General features: G+C 47.3%; 1 protein-coding gene across 1 annotated transcript in view; it reads right to left on the bottom strand.

The window, feature by feature from the left end:
• Window positions 1-5,659: 5,659 nt before the first annotated feature.
• LOC311117497 (protein Jumonji-like) overlaps window positions 5,660-20,147 on the bottom strand; it is a 90,854-nt gene continuing 76,366 nt past the window's right edge. The window contains exons 9-19 of the mRNA XM_084157529.1: window positions 15,019-16,225; window positions 13,839-14,350; window positions 12,817-12,909; window positions 12,517-12,635; window positions 12,326-12,396; window positions 12,084-12,198; window positions 10,477-10,765; window positions 9,938-10,068; window positions 9,438-9,621; window positions 8,974-9,081; window positions 5,660-8,209 (exon numbers count right to left, since the gene is read on the bottom strand). Of these exons, the coding sequence (XP_084013655.1) occupies window positions 8,027-8,209; window positions 8,974-9,081; window positions 9,438-9,621; window positions 9,938-10,068; window positions 10,477-10,765; window positions 12,084-12,198; window positions 12,326-12,396; window positions 12,517-12,635; window positions 12,817-12,909; window positions 13,839-14,350; window positions 15,019-16,225 (3,012 nt within the window). The 3' untranslated portion in view covers window positions 5,660-8,026. The remainder of the gene's footprint in view (window positions 8,210-8,973; window positions 9,082-9,437; window positions 9,622-9,937; window positions 10,069-10,476; window positions 10,766-12,083; window positions 12,199-12,325; window positions 12,397-12,516; window positions 12,636-12,816; window positions 12,910-13,838; window positions 14,351-15,018; window positions 16,226-20,147) is intronic.

Raw genomic sequence — 20,147 nt, 5'->3', positions numbered from 1 at the left:
GGATTTTGTCGGACTCCTCTTTGCAGAACTTCTCCAAGTCATTAAGGTTTCGACGCTGACGTTTGGCAACTCGAACCTTCAGCTCCCTCCACAGATTTTCTATGGGATTAAGGTCTGGAGACTGGCTAGGCCACTCCAGGATCTTAATGTGCTTCTTCTTGAGCCACTCCTTTGTTGCCTTGGCCTGTGTTCTGGGTCATTGTCATGCTGGAATACCCATCCACGACCCATTTTCAATGCCCTGGCTGAGGGAAGGAGGTTCTCACCCACGATTTGACAGTACATGGCCCCGTCCATCGTCCATTTGATGCGGTAAGTTGTCCTGTCCCCTTAGCAGAAAAACACCCACAAAGCATAATGTTTCCACCTCCATGTTTGACGGTGGGGATGGTGTTCTTGGGGTCATCGGCAGCATTCCTCCTCCTCCAAACACGGCGAGTTGAGTTGATGCCAAAGAGCTCGATTTTGGTCTCATCTGACCACAACACTTTCACCCAGTTCTCCTCTGAATCATTCAGATGTTAATTGGCAAACTTCAGACGGCCCTGTATATGTGCTTTCTTGAGCAGGGGGACCTTGCGGGCGCTGCAGGATTTCAGTCCTTCACGGCATAGTGTGTTACCAATTGTTTTTTTGGTGACTATGGCCCCAGCTGCCTTGAGATCATTGACAAGATCCCCCCGTGTAGTTCTGGGCTGATTCCTCACCGTTCTCATGATCATTGCAACTCAACAAAGTGAGATCTTGCATGGAGCCCCAGGCCGAGGGAGATTGACAGTTATTTTGTGTTCCTTCCATTTGCGAATAATCACACCAACTGTTGTCACCTTCTCACCAAGCTGCTTGGCGATGGTCTTGTAGCCCATTCCAGCCTTGTGTAGGTCTACAATCTTGTCCCTGACATCCTTGGAGAGCTCTTTGGTCTTGGCCATGGTGGAGAGTTTGGAATCTGATTGATTGATTGCTTCTGTGGACAGGTGTCTTTTATACAGGTAACAAGCTGAGATTAGGAGCACTCCCTTTAAGAGTGTGTTCCTAATCTCAGCTCGTTACCTGTATAAAAGACACCTGGGAGCCAGAAATCTTTCAGATTGAGAGGGGGTCAAATACTTATGTCCCTCATTAAAATGCAAATTAATTTATAAAATTTTTGACATGCGTTTTTCTGGATTTTTGTTGTTGTTATTCTATCTCTCACTGTTCAAATAAAACTACCATTAAAATTATAGACGGATAATTTCTTTGTCAGTGGGCAAACGTACAAAATCAGCAGGGGATCAAATACTTTTTCCCCTCACTGTAAATGTTTCCCCTTAAACCACTCGAGTGTTGCTTTAGCAGTATGCTTAGGGTTATTGTCCTGCTGGAAAGTGAACCTCCGTCCCAGTCTCAAATCTCTGGAAGACTGAAACAGGTTTCCCTCAAGAATTTCCCTGTATTTAGTGCCATCCATCATTCCTTCAATTCTGACCAGTTTCCCAGTCCCTGCCGATGAAAAACATCCCTACAGCAAGATGCTGCCACCACCATGCTTCACTGTGGGGATGGTGTTCTCGGGGTGATGAGAGGTGTTGCCCCCTGTAGCTCAGTTGGTAGAGCATGGTGCTTGCAATGCCAGGGTTGTGGGTTCATTTCCCGCGGGGGGCCAGTATGAAAATGTATGCACTCACTAACTGTAAGTCGCTCTGGATAAGAGCGTCTGCTAAATGACTAAAATGTTTTAAAAAATTGGGTTTGCGCCAGACATAGCGGTTTCCTTGATGGCCAAAAAGCTCAATTTTAGTCTCATCTGACTAGAGTACCTTCTTCCATATGTTTGGGGAGTCTCCCATCTGCCTTTTGGCGAACACCAAACGTGTTTGCTTATTTTTTTCTTTAAGCAATGGCTTTTTTCTGGCCACTCTTCCATAAAGCCCAGCTCTGTGGCGTGTACGGCTTAAAGTGGTCCTATGGACAGATACTCCAATCTCCGCTGTGGAGCTTTGCAGCTCCTTCAGGGTTATCTTTGGTCTCTTTGTTGCCTCTCTGATTAATGCCCTCCTTGCCTGGTCTGTGAATTTAGGTGGGCAGCCCTCTCTTGGCAGGTTTGTTGTGGTGCCATATTCTTTCAATTTTTTAATAATGGATTTAATGGTGCTCTGTGGGATGTTCAAAGTTTCTGATATTTTTTTATAACCCAACCGTGATCTGTACTTCTCCACAACTTTGTCCCTGACCTGTTTGGAGCGCTCCTTGATCTTCATCTTATTTAGGGGCTTCATAGCAAAGGGGGTGAATAAATATGCATGCACCGCTTTTCCGTTATTTATTTATTATAATTTTTTTAAACAAGTTATTTTTTTCATTCCACTTCACCAATTTGGACTATTTTCTGTATGTCCATTACATGAAATCCAAATAAAAATCAATTTAAATTACAGGTTGTAATGCAACAAAATAGGAAAAACGCCAAGGGGGATGCAAGGCACTGTATCTTGAAACATTTCAGGGTTTATGGCAAGTCAGTGAGGATAGATTAAAAAAATTATTCTGATTAAGCGCAGTTCTTTTGACGTAACATGATTTCTTGAAGGTTGTGTTTGAATAATCTGAAGGTTTGGGAGGGTTTTGTAGTGAGCAGGCGCTGAATCTGCGGTTTCTGTTCATTCAGATTTAGCCACTTCCACCCCCAGAAGAATAGTCAGTTAGCTAGCTAGCTAGCTAGCTAGCTAGCATATAAGACTTTGTTGTGGGTTCAAATATATTTGTTGTTGTTGTTGCCAAGAGTAGTTAGATGGTTTGGGCTTTTTATTTCTTCCTTAGTGTGTTTGAGAGTTTTAAAACAAAAAGCCTTCAAGGCTCTTCCTGGACTCAGCTCCTTGCCGTTGCATTCTGGGTGATGAAGTTTTGTATGCGTTGGTGACTAACACCTGTGTCTTGCTGCTCAGGGCCAATAGGCAGCTTTTCATCCATGGAGGTGAACATAGACATGCTGGAGCAGATGGACCTGATGGACATGTCCGACCATGAGAGCCTTGACGTCTTCCTCCACTCTGGGGGTGAGGACAACCGCGCTGCCTCGCCCATGCTGGGTATGACACACAGACCCAGACACACATGTAAACAGACATGCACAGTAAACAGCAACTTCATACTTTGATTAATTCTCGGGCACTGCACAAAACATACATCCTCTGTCTCTCAGGTCCAGACGTGGAGTCGTTAACCACAGAGATCACACTGCAGGTTCCCACCCAGGCTGAGCTAAGACACAAGCTGTCCTCCCTCTCCTCCACCTGCAATGACAGCCAGAACACCGAGGCCAGGGAGGATGAAGGGGGTAGGGTGGACCGCAGCCACTGTCCTGTTGGGGTACAATCATACGAGGCAGAGGTTCCCCTCAACACGTTCCTAGCAGGGAGGCCACCGCTCCAGCCACTGCCCCCAACCAGAAACCAGACACTTAAACACTGAGGACAACAGCTCACAGGCCACATAAGGACCAGGGTAGGAGCTAAGACACTGAGCGAACTGAAATCCTGAGAGGATGGGACCGAAGACATTGAACGGACCAAAACCCTGCGACTATGCACTGTAGGCATGGAGGAAGAGATGCATCATTTATGTTTACTGTATTTTCATCCATTTAGTAAATAAATAATTCCATGTTGAACATTGTGTGGTTACAGTACCATTACCCTCAAATCTCTTGAGTTGGTAATAAACATTTCACCCCTTGTACTGCCATTTCTCATACTGATCCCTTATACTATTTCAGAATGAAATGAAACTGGAATAGAATTACCGTTTCATAGTCCCCCTCCACTAGTCTTGATTTATAACCCAGCCTGAACACTTTGAACACAAGGTGCTGACAGGTGGAACCGCAGACTAGCGCTGCGTACATTCAGGGTTTATTTTCTTTACTAGAGGCCATTATTGCACACCTACATACAGTACCAGTCAAAAGTTTGGACAGACCTACTCATTCCAAGGATTTTTCTTTATTTTTACTATTTTCTACATTGTAGAATAATAGTGAAGACATCAAAACTATGAAATAACACATATGGAATCATGTAGTCACACAAAAAGTGTTAAACAAATCAAAATATATTTTATATTTCTAGTGCAGTCGCAAAAACCATCAAGCGCTATGATGAAACTGGCTCTCATGAGGACTGCCACAGGAAAGGAAGACCCAAAGTTACCTCTGCTGCAGAGGATAAGTTCATTAGAGTTAACTGCACCTCAGATTGCAGCCCAAATAAATGCTTCACAGAGTTCAAGTAACAGACATCTCAACATCAACTGTTCAGAGGAGACCGCATGAATCAGGCTTTCATGGTCGAATTGCTGCAAAGAAACCACTACTAAAGGACACCAATAAGAAGAGGCATGCTTGGGCCAAGAAACACGAGCAATAGACATTACACCGGTGGAAATCTGTCCTTTGGTCTGATGAGTCCAAATTTGAGGTTTTTGGTTCCAACTGCCGTGTCTTTGTGAGAGACAGAGTATGTGAACGGATGATCTCCACATGTGTGGTTCCCACCGTGAAGCATGGAGGAGGTAGTGTGATTGTGCTTTGCTGGTGACACTGTCAGTGATTTATTTAGAATTCAAGGTACACTTAACCAGCAATGGCTACCACAGCATTCTGCAGCGATACGCCATCCCATCTGGTTTGCACTTAGTGGGACTATCATTTGTTTTTCAACAGGACAACGACCCAAAACACACCTCCAGGCTGTGTAAAGGCTATTTTACCAAGGAGAGGGATGGAATGCTGCATCAGATGACCTGGCCTCCATAATCACCTGACCTCAACCCGATTGAGATGGTTTGGGATGAGTTGGACTGCAGAGTGAAGGAAAAGCAGCCAACAAGTGCTCAGCATATGTGGGAACTCCTTCATGACTGTTGGAAAATCATTCCTCATGAAGCTGGTTGAGAGAATGCCAAGAGTGTGCAAAGCTGTCATCAAGGCAAAGGGTGGCTACTTTGAAGAATCTAACATATATTTTGATTTGTTTAAACACTTTTTTGGTTACTACATAATTCCATGTGTTATTTCATAGTTTTGATGTCTTCACTATTATTCTACAATGTAGAAAATAGTAAAAATAAAGAAAAACCCTTGAATGAGTAGGTGTCCAAACTTTTGACTGGTATTGTATGTATTTATATCATGATTATAGAATCATATATCATACAGCTGCTTGAAGCACCAGCAAGGCCTGTTAATGGAGTAATCTCTCACATGTGTGGGTGATTGGCAGGTTATTGCAGAGTGAGAGGTGGACTAAGTAGCTTCTCGGTCTGATGGGGTCTTACAGCGTTGGTTTGACACTTTTTTGTTATGGCATGCCTTTTAGATTTTTCCCTTTTTGTATATTATTGTCACCATTTGAACTTAAATGGTCTGGTTGGGCTGGCGTCCAGAGAGTCAGGACAGAACTCGCCCTGGCCCTGGTAAGTACGCTGTTTCCTGGGTACATTACAGACATCTGTCCGCTTACTCTTTAGTTTCACGCTAAATGCACACATTTATATCAGGTTATGGACCAGTTAGTCAGGCTTGGAACCCTAGACATGGTGAGTATACTTATTTGTAGAATGGTCAGTTAGTTTCGTAACATAACATCTTCAGAAGAACACAAGGACAGACACACACAGGTTCAAAAGAAAAGACAGTGAATTGTCTGTACGTTTTTATTAAACCTTTAGTACAAACTGCAAAAGTAAAAAAATGGCAATATAACCAACATGAAATCTTTCCAAGTGGAAGGAAAGATGGAGAAGCAGTGCTAATAAATTAACTTGCCAGACAGTGAGCAATAGTTTAAACTGTAGAAAAAGAAAATTGCAAAGAAATCTGAATAAAATACATTGTAAGGCCATAAAAACTTGACAACCACTTTCTTGTTGAAAACGACCAACTTTGTTTTAATGAAATATTCCTAAAACAGTTTAGTCTTCTGTAAAAGACAACAACCAACAAACTGGATAATAGGATCACCTTGTCAGCCACCACTGGCAAGCTCAGTGCAACATGAGGAGCTACTACATTGTTGAATTTTCAGTAATAAATGTAAAAACATTTTTTTGTGAACATATTTTCCCTTTCTTTAAAAAAGTAAAGCAAAAAAAAAAAAAAAACCTAGGGGGCCATTGCTACTCCATATCTTTGTCTCAGTGATGTAAGCAGCACTTAAAATGTATACACGTAACCAGAGCAACTATGTAAGCATCAAACTCACACAGATGAAGAAACTAAAACGTAAGGCTTTTTCTTCATCAAGCACTTCCTCCCTTGCTTCCTCTAATACCTTTAGAGGTATCATTTTCCTTCCTTCACCCCAGAAAAGGCTTGAGTATTTAAAGACATTTACAGGATTATGTACAAAAATGTATGTTTTTGTGTTGGACTATCTGCTCAAATCATTCATAATACATCTGAAATGGGAAAAAGGAAAAATATATATAAAACCTAAAGAAAATAAGAACTTGGATTTCCATATTTCACATTTCACACCCTTTGACTAGTGGCTCTACTCGCACATCAGAACAAAACACAATCAAATTAGAAAATAATAATGAAATAATTAATGTTTACTGGTACAGATGAAACAATAGGACTGGAAGAATGGAATGTTAACATGATTGCACATCGAGAAGAGGAGAGCCTAGAACCCTAACCCTGTGGGAGAGGAGAGCCTAGAACCCTAACCTAACCCTGTGGGACAGGAGAACCTAGAACACCAACCCTGTGTGAGAGGAAAGCCTAGAGGCTACCGCCCTGTGGGAGAGGAGTCTAGCAGTTAGCCAGCACCCCATCTTTCTTTTGTATTGTTATACAGTAATAACAACCAACAGCACCAAAAACAATCTCTTTGTTGAGTATCAGGCACAGTTTTCACTTGCTAGCGAAGGAGGCCTCCCTCCTACTACGGAGACAGAGACCAGCGGCACCTAGGTCTGTTTCTGACATACAGCCACGGCAACCCAGGCTGTGGTTCTGACATACAGCCACGGCAACCCAGGCTGTGTTTCTGACATACAGCCACGGCAACCCAGGCTGTGTTTCTGACATACAGCCACGGCAACCCAGGCTGTGTTTCTGACATACAGCCACGGCAACCCAGGCTGTGTTTCTGACATACAGCCACGGCAACCCAGGCTGTGTTTCTGACATACAGCCACGGCAACCCAGGCTGTGTTTCTGACATACAGCCACGGCAACCCAGGCTGTGTTTCTGACATACAGCCACGGCAACCTGTGTTTCTGACATACAGCCACGGCAACCCAGGCTGTGTTTCTGACATACAGCCACGGCACCGCTAGTTTCACAAGCAATAAAGAAAAAGGAAACAACGATGACAAAATAAACACAAGACGTTCTCAAAATCTAAAATCAAAGCTAAAATCCAAAATAAAACAAGCCAGCCAAAACACATCTTCCTTTCAAGTTTTACCTGGCGTGGGTTAGGGAGCAACAGGCCCTGAACAACAGGAGCTGCTGCAGACAGAGGAGGAGAATAAAAACAACTCATCTTCAAAAACTAAAGATGAGAGAAAACTTTGGGTTCTACTTGTGTCATTTCAATAAAATGAAAAAAGGAGCACCTTCTCCGTTCGTCCCTTTGTTCACAGTTGAGTGACAGATGGCGATGGGTGTGACTGCACCCATCTGGGGGGGAGACCAATCTGACCCTCTCCTCAAACAGTGTAGAGGGGGGGCAGTGCAAGGGGCACAACATTTACCTGTGAACTTTTCAATTAATGCTAAGGACGACATCAACTAACCCCCCCACCCAAAATAAAGAAACTGAAAAACGTGTTTTCCGTGCTAGTGCAAAAAAGACGGCTTGCTTTCACAAGTTTGCCATACTAAGGGGGTGGGTGGGGTAGTTTGTCATAGTAAGGGGTGTGGGTGGGGGAGATTTGGGGCATTAAATGCTGGAAATATTTGTTCTTTCTTTAAAAAGGACAACAGTGATTCTCCAAACTAAGATGGAGGGGCAGTGGGGGGTGTTAACGTCCTCATGTGACGGCTGCGGGAGACAGGTGGGAGGAGGAGAGGCGGGACAGGGACACCTCCACGGTGTCTCTCTTCCGGGGTCCGCGTTTGGGTGGTGGTTTGAAGGGGCTTGCTCCGTTACATTTCTCAGTTGTCTTCCCCAGGGCCTTGCCACAAACCTGCTTCACCAAGCTGTTGATCTGCTCCTGGGGGGCGATGGCATGGGGGGCACAGCCAGGGAATGGAGGGATCAGACAGAGAACATTTGCGTTATAATGAACACTACACATGAACAAATATCATATTCATCCAAACATTGCATGTTACACCACTCCACTATTGAAGGTTCTGATCAATTCTACTCAGATAAGAGAGGGCCATCCCAGCAAACCAAAATTGGTTCTGTGAACATTCCCAGAACATTCATTAGGTTGCCCCAAAAGTTCAAATAACACAAAAACTGTCCAGTTGTGCTGATGATTGTACAATGTTTGTTTAAAACATTCACCTGATTGCAAGAACGTTCCCAGAACACCTTTAGTTATTACATTACCTGGAAACATTATAAGAACCTTAGGGAAATGTTCTGTGCTGGTTGTTACAGATGTTGTGCACAACATTTTGTGAATGTTAGGAAGATGTTTGTTATCAAAAACATTCAAAGAATGTTATTGGGATGTTATCATCCTAATGTTAGATAAAACCCTAACTTGAACTTAGGCCTCTATTCAATCCGTATCGCGGAAGTTCAGCATTAAAGCCCAATTGAAATTTAAAGGCAATGTTCCCACGGTGGCGGAGACTGCATTCACGGTAAATGCTGCATACGATGGCTCAATCTGAAAAATTACCATAACATTTATATTGCGCAATCTGTAACGCTTCAGCAATACATATTGAATAGAGCCCTTAATGGGAATTTTAGCTAATGTCCTGGGAATGTTCCTGGTTTGCTGGGATGGAATCTTACCTCATCGTAACGATACATCATCTTCAGGCCTCTGCAGGACTTGTGATTCTCCACGTATCTCAAAGCACACTCCAGACAGAAGACCACATTCTCATTCTCCTGGACCACCTGGGATGGACATCACAACACAACTTTTCATGGAGTGGTAAACTAAATTCATCTTTACATTTACATTTTAGCCATTTAGCAGACGCTCTTATCCAGAGCGACTTACAATTGCAATTAGGGTTAAGTGCCTTGCTCAAGAGCACATCGACAGATTTGCCACCTAGTCAGCTTGTGGATTTGAACAAGCAACCTTTCGGTTACTGGCCCAATACTCTTAACCGCTAGGCTACCTGCCGCCCCGTACATGGAGTAGTTAACTACATTCACCCTTGCCCAGCACCAGCACCAGCTCTAGTCCTAACCCCAACTCCAACCCCAAATAACCATAGCACTATTCTCCATGGCCCAGCTCTCACCATGGACAGGTAGCAGAGGTGTTGGCAGGTCTGACAGCGTCTCTCTGACGACTCCAGCGCCAGCCACTTCCTGGGTTTCTTGCGTCCGTCGCCGGGCACCAGGTTGTTGTCATGTGTTCCGTAGCGGGCAGAGGACAGAAGCCCCGCCTCGTACAGTTCCTGCCGTTGTCTCATCTCTATGTTCCTATTAGAGCGGAGCAGAGCAACAACTCTGTGATTCAGAACAACACGACACAATTCACAACTTTGTGATTAAAGCTCAGTACAGCAAACAACAGTTAGTATTATTTAAAGGTATTACCGCCCTGATGTAGACACTAAGCACATCCATTAAAGCATGGAGTGTATTTGAAACAGAAGACTTTGGGGTTTTTTCAACCTGGCTTTGAGCAGTGAGACTGAGCTATGTCTTTGATCATACTGGCATGGCAACAGAGGATGAAGGATGAGGCCGTAACAGCATCCATGTTTTGATGTGCCTGGTTTCCATGGCTACCCACCTGAGGTCTTTGAGAAGAGCGGAGATTGTAGTCAGAAGGTGTCCGTTCTCGCGTTTGGATTCGGCCGTTGCGATCTGGTAGAGTAACTTCTCCATGGAGAAGGGTTTGGCTATGTGCCGGCATTTCAGGTCCTACAGGGGGAAGACAGCGAGACACTGGGTTAACAGAACATTGACAGAATATTCTACAGCCTTTTGTATTAGCCAGATTACACATGACACTCCATTAATCAACAGGAACAAAAACCTGCATAGACTGTAGAGCAGTGCTGCCCAACCCTGTTCCTGGAAAGCTACAATACCCTCCTGTAGGTTTCCGTTCCAATCCCAGTTGAAACTAACCAGATTCATGTTATCAACCAGCTAATTATTAGAATCAGGTGTGCTAAATTACGTTTGGGGCCAAAACCTACAGGACACAGCAGCTCTCCAGGAACAGGGTTGTGCAGACCTGCTCTAGAGATACTGTGGTAGACAATGAGCTATGTCTCTAAACGGCCACAGGGTGGCTGCAGAAAGCAGCTCCGGCTTCAGACTCACCTTAGCAGCCTCGTATCCCAGGTTCATCCACTGGGGGGTGGCAAAGTGCACGGTTTCCGACACACTGTAGCCACAGCAGACCTTGGACACAAAGGTCCCGGGGAAGCAGACCACGAACTGACCGCTCTGCTGGACGGTGCGGTGGACCTTAATACCCTCCCGACAAAGCACCTCTGGAGAGATCATGATGTTCTTCTCCAGCATCTCCAGCCCAGGAGTCCCGTTGGCCTGCAGCAGTGTGTGAACCACCTTGTCAAGCTTCACCTTCTCCTCAGCAGGAACAGAATACCTGGCAAGGCGAGAGAGGACCACTCAGGCTCATGCAACTGTGTGTGTGTGTGTGTGTTACGCTGGACATCAGCTGTGCAGTGTAACCCCTCTGCTTTGAACAGTCAGAGTTAGGTCTGTGCTTACGCTCTGCCTCAAGAGGTTAGAGAGAGCAAGAGAGAGAGAGAGAGCGAGAGCGAAGGTTGAGAAAGAGAATGAGTTCCTGAGAGGCGGCTTTCCTGTGGGGATCATAGCCTGTAGACTGACTGTAGGTAGAGCTGTCTGTCCGTCTGGGGTTTCATCTGTCAAATGGAGCACCTTGATTGCATAATAGAATGTGATCTCTTTTTAACAGACTCACTGGACAACTAAGTCCTCTGGGAATAGTGTAACTGTAACAGATTTATGCTTGTCCTAGGGCATCCCAAACTAGCACTTCCTGTAACTCTAGGACATGCAGACAGACTGTCTAGCCATTTCCTTTAACTCTAGGACATGCAGACAGACTGTCTAGCCCTTTCCTTTAACTCTAGGACATGCAGACAGACTATCTAGCCCTTTCATTTAACTCTAGGACATGCAGACAGACTGTCTAGGCCTTTCATTTAACTCTAGGACATGCAGACAGACTGTCTAGCCCTTTCATTTAACTCTAGGACATGCAGTCAGACTGTCTAGCCCTTTCTAGTCCTTCCTGTAACTCTAGGACATGCAGACAGACTGTCTAGTCCTTCCTGTAACTCTAGAACATGCAGACACAATGAAAATATGAGGGGATCTTCAAGAGAGCAGGCAGTCAATTATGATGATTATGACTTGCCTTCATCTCAGGAACCTCCTAGCACATTGCTACTCACCTGTGTCACCACCAATGGGCAGGTAGCACACATGGGGAGGAAGGGAGGAGTTGGGCTGGTGGATGTCTACAGCCACTGCCCTTTCTCAACCCCTTCATTACCATTACATTCAAGTTGAGCTAATGCAAAGAGATTAAACACTGCCTTCATAACAGGTCAATACACAACACACTAACGCCTGTGGTTTCCGCTAGCACCCAGTAATTTCTTGTTGTAAGTAAATGTAGCTTTAATGAGAGCCACTTTGGCATAAATACATATTTCCAAAAGACTGGCGTGTGTTCAAGGAAGGTGGAATTTGATCAGCTAATTACAAATCTGATCTGAGATGGGTGTTATCAATGACAGGGCATTATCATGTTTTGTATCATGTATTCCATGTCACCTTAGAAAAACCACATATCTTTGTAATGTCCTTGTACAGTACACATCTACCTGTGAGGAGGAAGAGAGAGCCAGAGGTGGTCATGTTGGGATACTTACCAAATGCAGTCAGCACCAGTGTGTAAGTAATCAATGTATGGAAGGCGGTTTTGGTCTCGAGACCAGCATGAGGTAGAAAAGACCATGCCAATGTTCAGCCAGGGAATGGTCACCCCTACACACACAGAGAGAGACAGAGATCCGTTTTAACATAGCAGACACCACAACAGGCATCACATTGTCTCCGACAGAAAGATGTGTGCCTCAGGGGTGAGGATGAGGGGTTAGGGTAGAAATCTCACCGGGCACAGCTCCAAGATGCCGCAGAATGGATCCAGAATTATTGGGGAGGACAGTGAGGTTCCATCCATGTCTGAAAGGGAGAGAAGAACAGTCATTACACAGTGGCCAATCAAGAGATATCATTTTCTCTCTATGGTTATTACGCCATGTATTACAATGTTTAGGGTATGATGACATTGGGTCTTCTTACTTAGAAAATGGCTCTGACTTTCCCACGGGGAAGCCACTTCCGTGTGTGTTGGTGTCCACTTTCCCATAATGCACTGCCACATGGCAGTGCCTCTGCTCCACTATCCTCCAGTATTCTTGCTGTAAAGGAAGACAAAAAAGGAGAAACGATAAGTGAGACAAATGTGCGTACTGAACAATTTTTTTTTACAGTAGTGACTAATAAATGGTGCCGAGGTCAATGGTATGCTACAGTAGTGAGTTGACCTCTACATGACCTCTACATAAGGCCAGTAGGGATTGAGACTAGTTCCATTCTTACCTCGACCTCAGCAGCCCCGGGCTCTTTGTTAAAGCACATGGTCATGGTGTTCCTGGCTATCCTAAAGAAGTTGGTGAGAGATACAGATTTCCCCTGCAACAAGAGAAGCCACATCAGGATAGTACAGCTAGCATTAAACAAAGTCAGGTACCCTGTAAAAGCAAATGCCGTCCTATAGACGAGCCTTGAAGAGAAACATACAGCCATATACCACCAGGGCATAATTCTGCAATGAAAAATGAAAGGAAAGACTGGCTGACCTGAGTGTACTGTATTGCAAGTCTCTGCAGCTCCATGTCGGTACTGAAAGTTTCTGAGCATGACTGAAGTTAATATGAATCTTCCCCGGGACGCCTCCTCAGAATGGAGGGGCGTTGATGGCGTCTATAAATCTGCCTGTACCATCCCTGGATTTAATGCCCCGCTGAAAGACACCCTCTCCTCACCCCTCCTCTCTGTGAGAGCTAGGTTACTATACTGAACTCACTAGCCTCACATCTTATGGGTATGCATGTGTTGGGGATTTGGTTACAAAAAAAAAAAGAGGGAAAAGATTTAAATGGAATCCAGACTAGAACAGTGTTTGAAATGTCATGAGATCACAGACACATAGCAGGTTCATAGTAAGGAGAGGGTTAGAAACAACATGCACAACATCACACTCAGGTTCTTCCATGAGAAGAGCAGCAGGGGGAACGTCTGGGTCAGGAAGATGTGGTGTGTGTGTGTGTGTGTGTGTGTGTGTGTGTGTGTCGATGTCTGGGCAGGGGTAACACTGAGAGAGGCAGAGCAGAACGATGTTGAGTAGAGAGGCAGAGGCCTGCTGTCTGTGTGTCCATTTCACCCAGCTCAGCACTGACCTACATTCCATCAGCTAGAACAACAGAACAGAGCAGGCAGGCAGGAAGACTGGAGCTAGACTACCATATTTCCCTTCCCCTTGTAGCATGAGCAGTGCATGAGCGGAATGAACAAAAACACTGATTTAAAAAGGATGTGCAAAGTTGTTGCCTGGGCCTCACCTTGTAAATACACTTGTGCTGGTCACTGAGAACCCCCTTCTCCTCCTCCTCTTCCTCCTGCTGTGCAATTTCCCCATTCTTCTTTTCCTGAGCAAACAGCCTCCGGCGTCCCACCTTGAGCTGCTGACTGTCCAGCTCCTTCAGCCGGCTGCACAGCTGACCGTTGCTGTGCTGCACCAGACTGCCTGCCAGCCCGTTCTTGGGCTCGTAGCGTGGTAGGGCCAGGCTCCTCTCTGTGTGGCCCTCCAGGGGCCCCCTGCGGCGCTCCAGGCCCTCCTTCTCCTGCAGCACCTCCCTCTCCAGGCGGCGGTGCTCCTCGGGGGTCAGAGAGTCATAAGACAGCAGGTACTGGAGGTAGGACTCCTGCAGCTTGGCCAGTCGGTCCTGGGCTGACTTCGGGATCCGCAGCAGATCAGCCAGTTTACTCCACTTCTTCAGGTCCATAACCTGCTGCATGCCGCCCATGTCATTAATCAGCTGGAAGAACCGAGCCAGGTCCACCTCGCAGCCACCTGGGAGAAGAGACAGAGAGATGGGGTCAGATACAGAGTTAACACTAACCTTAACCCTAACCCCACAGCCGCCTGGGGAGAGAGAGATGGGTTAGGGTCAATGGCCATGAGTTTAACATTCATACAGTAATGATCAAATCAAATTGTATTGGTCACATACACATATTTAGCAGATGTTACTACAGGTGTAGTGAAATGCTTGTGTTCCTAGCTCCAACAGTGTAGTAGTATGATAGCACTACATCGGCCGTATTCTCAAACAGTTTCAATAAATATTTATTTCAGCCATATAGACTGACTGGGCTCTGAAAGACGCCAGGGGAGACTTAAGGAGAGAGGCTGTTTAAAACACATCAAGCTGCTGAGTGCGAAATCTAAAGTGACAGACAAGCTGCTGGGAATACTGTTTTATTGTCTCACAGACATACAGGCCACATCTGAACATTGATATTGACGTCACAGTTTAAATACCAGATATGGTTGGTGGAATGCAACAAACATTTTATTGGATTGTCAATACCTTGGAGACCCAATGTTTGTGATGTTTGCTTAAGAGGTTTGTTTTGTGACAGTCATCCAGCCTATGTGAGTGTCTGAGACTAACTGATGACCAGCGTTAGGAGTGTGTGTTGCTGGTAAAGTAGGAACAGTCTATGAGTTCGACTCACCGATGAGCGGGGGATCTTCCATGGTGATGCCCTGAGATTTGAGGTGCTTCTTGATGCAGGCTAGCCTCTGTACGTTGGGGCCCCAGCGACGACCCAGCTTGTGGATGCGCTGCACCTGGGTCACAAAGCGCATCTCATCGTTCAGTTTGCACTCTGGGCGCCAGTCAGCCGGGGGAACCACACGACACAGTCCACAGGGCTCCGCCCCCTCCCGCACAGAGTCCAGGTACACCAGGGGGTCCTGGAACTCCCGCTGGGTGGGACAGAACACTGGCGCCTCACCCAACGCTGCCCAGCTCGCCCTGCTCCTCTCCGCCCTCTCTTTATCTTTCTCCCTCTCCCTCTCAGGCCGGGGCTCTGCTGGTTTGTGAGGGGTATGCCCGGGGGTGTGGCCAGGGGACTCTGAGGTAGTTGAGCGGTTAAGGGTGTGGGTGTAGTTAGGGTTAGAGGCAGTCTGTGCCCGCTGTTGTGCTTGTCTGATGAACATCAGCTTGCCGGCTGACGCCCGCTTGGGCCGCTGGCGCCCTGGCTCTGGATTGGCTAGTGGTGTGGAGGGAGGGGGTGGGGCTAGCAGGGAGGGGGGAGGGGTGGTTTCCATGATGATGTGTCCGTTAGGGACCGAGGCCTTGTCCTGACAGGCTTTCTTACTGCGTGTCTCCAGAGGGCTGCTCTGGTTTTGTTTGGTCTTCTTAGGGTTGGGGTTAATCTCCAGGATGACCAGCTTACCCTGGGAGTCAGCCACCGCCCCGATGGCCGCCACCGCCACCTCCAGCCTCCGCTTGGAGTTCCTCAGCCCCTCACGCCCCTGCCTGCCCACCTCCTGCTTGGCACAGAGGCGCCCGTTGAGCCGGCCGTTGAGGCGCACTCCGCCGCCTTTGGCCACCTTGTGCACCACATTGGATAATAGCACCTGTTTGCTTGTTTTTGCTTTGCTATTCTGGGCTTTTCCTGAGTTGGAGAGGGGGAGTTGCTGGTGGCGCTGGAGGTGGTTGTGGTGGTGATTGTTGCTATGGGCTCTATGGGCAGCAGCAGTGCTGTGTTTGCGCTGGTTCAGTTTGGTTTTCTTGACCAGTTCTCGTTTTCCTTTGGTGTATGTGACATGGCCATTCACAGTTTTAGACGGCAGTCTGAAGTCTTTAGTTTTTTTGGCACCGGCCGTGTGCACGCCTGCCTGGGACGCCCGTGTGGCTCCGTTCACTTTAGAGACCTGAGAGTGGGAGGCGGGAGAGAGAGAGAGATCAGGAACATGGAGTTGTTTATTCACATACTGAAGTGCAGTGATTCTGTGTTCTAACACACACACACACACACACACACACTCTCTCTGGAGCTGCGCCTTCACATTGAAGAAGTAAAAACTCCTAGCAAACATTCACACGCTGAAACAGCTATAAAAGTAAAGAGTTAGGGTTAGGACTAAATGCTATGTGGAAATTGCTGCCATTCATTAAAGCCTATACAGGGTAGCTGTACTTTCAAATCAGCTAGTTATAGACAAACACTCTTCTCACAGGGCAAAAAAACAAAGATTGTCAGCTTCAACAACAGACGAAAAAGCCATCCACGCCCTAACATGGAGAGTGAGGTTTTCATTTCAGAGACAACTGCTGTATGTACAAAACACTACATAAAATGGGTTACTACTTGAAACCCCATCCCAGCACATAAAGGCAGTTTTATTTGGTATGGTTTCCTTAAGCTCTTTAATTCGCCTTTAATGCCTAAAATACGTTTTTTCCCCCTGCAGATCTGAGAACCCCTGCTGAACATGAGAGCTCTGTAATGTAGATAGTTTGGGTTACATCGGGGACCTCACTGGCTAATGGCAGCTGGGGGAATAATGGCAGCTGGGGGAATAAAGCCATCCAGACCCACCAGCGGAAGAAGCAGAGTCGACTCCCTCTCTCCACTTTGTTTTCTTGCCCTAGTTTTAGTGCTGCCCCCCCCCCCCCGAACATGATACAGACTAGGATCAACCTGAACAGGAACAAACTTTATACATGTTTATATACATGTGTGTAGTAGTAAAATGTAAAAGTTGTGTGTGTAGTAAAATCTAAATGTTGTGTGTGTAGTCAAAACAGAGGGAATGTCTGGACTGAGACCCTGGGAGGGATACATTGGGGTTTCCGGCAGCTGGACTCCAGCCTTCTGCTTAGACTCCACTGGCTGCTCTGCTCTGTTGCTCTCTCTGTTCTGCCCACTGCATCCCTGTCAGCTTGAGTAGCACCCTGTTGTAAGTGAACCTAGTAACCCTGCTGAAGCATCCTGCTGTAAGTGAACTATGCAGAGGAGATGAGAGGATGGCGTTATCAAATCAGCAAGGCACCAGAGGGAGGTGACAGCAGGCTTGACGGCTGCGTTTGAAGCAGGGCCGCAGCTGTATTGTATTCCTATCAGGTGCAGCCAACACAAAGAGAGGCTATTAAAAGATAAGGGGAGTGAAATGTGACCCTCTTCATCAATCCTGCCCCCTTCCACTCCAACCCCAACAGTGGAAAAATACAGAGAAGGAAGGAAGACGAGTGAGAGAGGTGGGGAGGAAGGAGGGGGGAGGAGAGAGAGAGGGGAGTTGACAGCAAGAGAGAGAGAGAGGAGAGAGAGGGGGAGGAGAGAGAGGGGGAGGAGTGAGAGAGGAGGATGAGAGGGGGAGGAGAGAGGAGCGAGAGGGGGAGAAGAGAGAGAGGAGCGAGAGGGGGAGGAGACAGACAGAGAGCGCGAGACAGACAGACAGACAGACAGACAGAGCGCGAGACAGACAGAGAGGGCGAGACAGACACAGACAGAGAGGGCGAGACAGACACAGACAGAGAGGGCGAGACAGACACAGACAGAGAGGGCGAGACAGACACAGACAGAGAGGGCGAGACAGACACAGACAGAGAGGGCGAGACAGACACAGACAGAGAGGGCGAGACAGACACAGACAGAGAGGGCGAGACAGACACAGACAGAGAGGGCGAGACAGACACAGACAGAGAGGGCGAGACAGACACAGACAGAGAGGGCGAGACAGACACAGACAGAGAGGGCGAGACAGACACAGACAGAGCGCGCGAGACAGACACAGACAGAGCGCGCGAGACAGACACAGACAGAGCGCGCGAGACAGACAGAGAGCGCGAGACAGACAGAGAGCGCGAGACAGACAGAGAGCGCGAGACAGACAGAGAGCGCGAGACAGACAGAGAGCGCGAGACAGACAGAGAGCGCGAGACAGACAGAGAGCGCGAGACAGACAGAGCGCGCCAGACAGACAGAGCGCGCCAGACAGACAGAGCGCGCCAGACAGACAGAGCGCGAGACAGACAGACAGTGCGAGACAGACAGACAGTGCGAGACAGACAGACAGCGCGAGAGCGCGAGACAGACAGACAGAGAGAGAGCGCGAGACAGACAGAGAGCGCGAGACAGACAGAGAGCGCGAGACAGACAGACAGAGAGCGCGAGACAGAGAGAGAGCGCGAGACAGACAGAGAGCGCGAGACAGACAGAGAGCGCGAGACAGACAGAGAGCGCGAGACAGACAGAGAGCGCGAGACAGACAGAGAGCGCGAGACAGACAGAGAGCGTGAGACAGACAGACAGAGAGCGTGAGACAGACAGACAGAGAGCGCGAGACAGACAGACATACAGAGAGCGCGAGACAGACAGACATACAGAGAGCGCGAGACAGACAGACATACAGAGAGCGCGAGACAGACAGACATACAGAGAGCGCCAGACAGACAGACATACAGAGAGCGCCAGACAGACAGACAGACAGAGAGCGCGAGACAGACAGAGAGCGCGAGACAGACAGAGAGCGCGAGACAGACAGAGAGCGCGAGACAGACAGACAGACAGACAGAGAGCGCGAGACAGACAGACAGACAGAGAGCGCGAGACAGACAGACAGACAGAGAGCGCGAGACAGACAGACAGACAGAGAGCGCGAGACAGACAGAGAGCGCGAGACAGACAGACAGACAGAGAGCGCGAGACAGACAGACAGACAGAGAGCGCGAGACAGACAGAGAGCGCGAGACAGACAGACAGACAGACAGAGAGCGCGAGACAGACAGACAGACAGAGAGCACGAGACAGACAGACAGACAGAGAGCGCGAGACAGACAGACAGAGAGCGCGAGACAGACAGACAGAGAGCGCGAGACAGACAGACAGACAGACAGACAGAGAGCGCGAGACAGACAGACAGACAGAGAGCGCGAGACAGACAGACAGACAGACAGAGAGCGCGAGACAGACAGACAGAGAGCGCGAGACAGACAGACAGAGAGCGCGAGACAGACAGACAGACAGACAGCGCGAGACAGACAGACAGCGCGAGACAGACAGACAGAGACCGAGACAGACAGACAGACAGAGACAGACAGACAGACAGACAGAGACCGAGAGAGCGACAGAGACAGAGTGATGGAATGCCTACACATTCCATCACAAAGCCCTCACCTACAGAGAGATCCACTTAAAAAAGATGCCCCTCAGCCTCAGCCCCAGGTTCTGGGGCTCTATTCACAAACACAAACAGACCCCACAGAGCCCCAGGACAGCAACACAATTAGACCCAACCAAATTATGAGAAGGCAAAAAGATAACTAATTGACACACTGGAAAGAATGAACCAAAAAATTGAGCAAATTGGAATGCTATCTGGCCTTAAACAGAGAGTACACAGTGGCAGAATACCTGACCACAGTGACTGACCCAAAATTAAGAAAATCCTTGACTATGTACAGACTGCTATTGAGAGGGGCCGCCATCGGCAGACCTGGCTCAAGAGAAGACAGGCTTCGTGCACACTGCCCACAAAATGAGGTGGAAACTGAGCGGCACTTCCTAACCTCCTGCCAAATGTATAACCACCTTAGAGACACATATTTCCCATAGATCATACGGACCCACAACAAAAACAAATCTATAAAATCAAACATTGATCAACTCCCATATCTGTTAGGCGAAATACCACAGTGTGCAATCACAGCAGCAAGATTAGTGTCTTGTTGCCATGAGAAAAAAGGGCAACCAGTGAAGCACAAACATTGTAAATACCACCAATATTTATCTTCCCCTACTATTTGCACTACAACTATTTGCACATTGCTAAAACACTGTACATAGTTGATAAT

Source organism: Coregonus lavaretus, assembly GCF_964263955.1.
Source record: "Coregonus lavaretus genome assembly, chromosome: 3".
NCBI classification, from domain to species: Eukaryota; Metazoa; Chordata; class Actinopteri; order Salmoniformes; family Salmonidae; genus Coregonus; species Coregonus lavaretus.
Note: the sequence above shows the minus strand (reverse complement) of the source record. Positions and strands in the feature narration are given on the sequence as shown.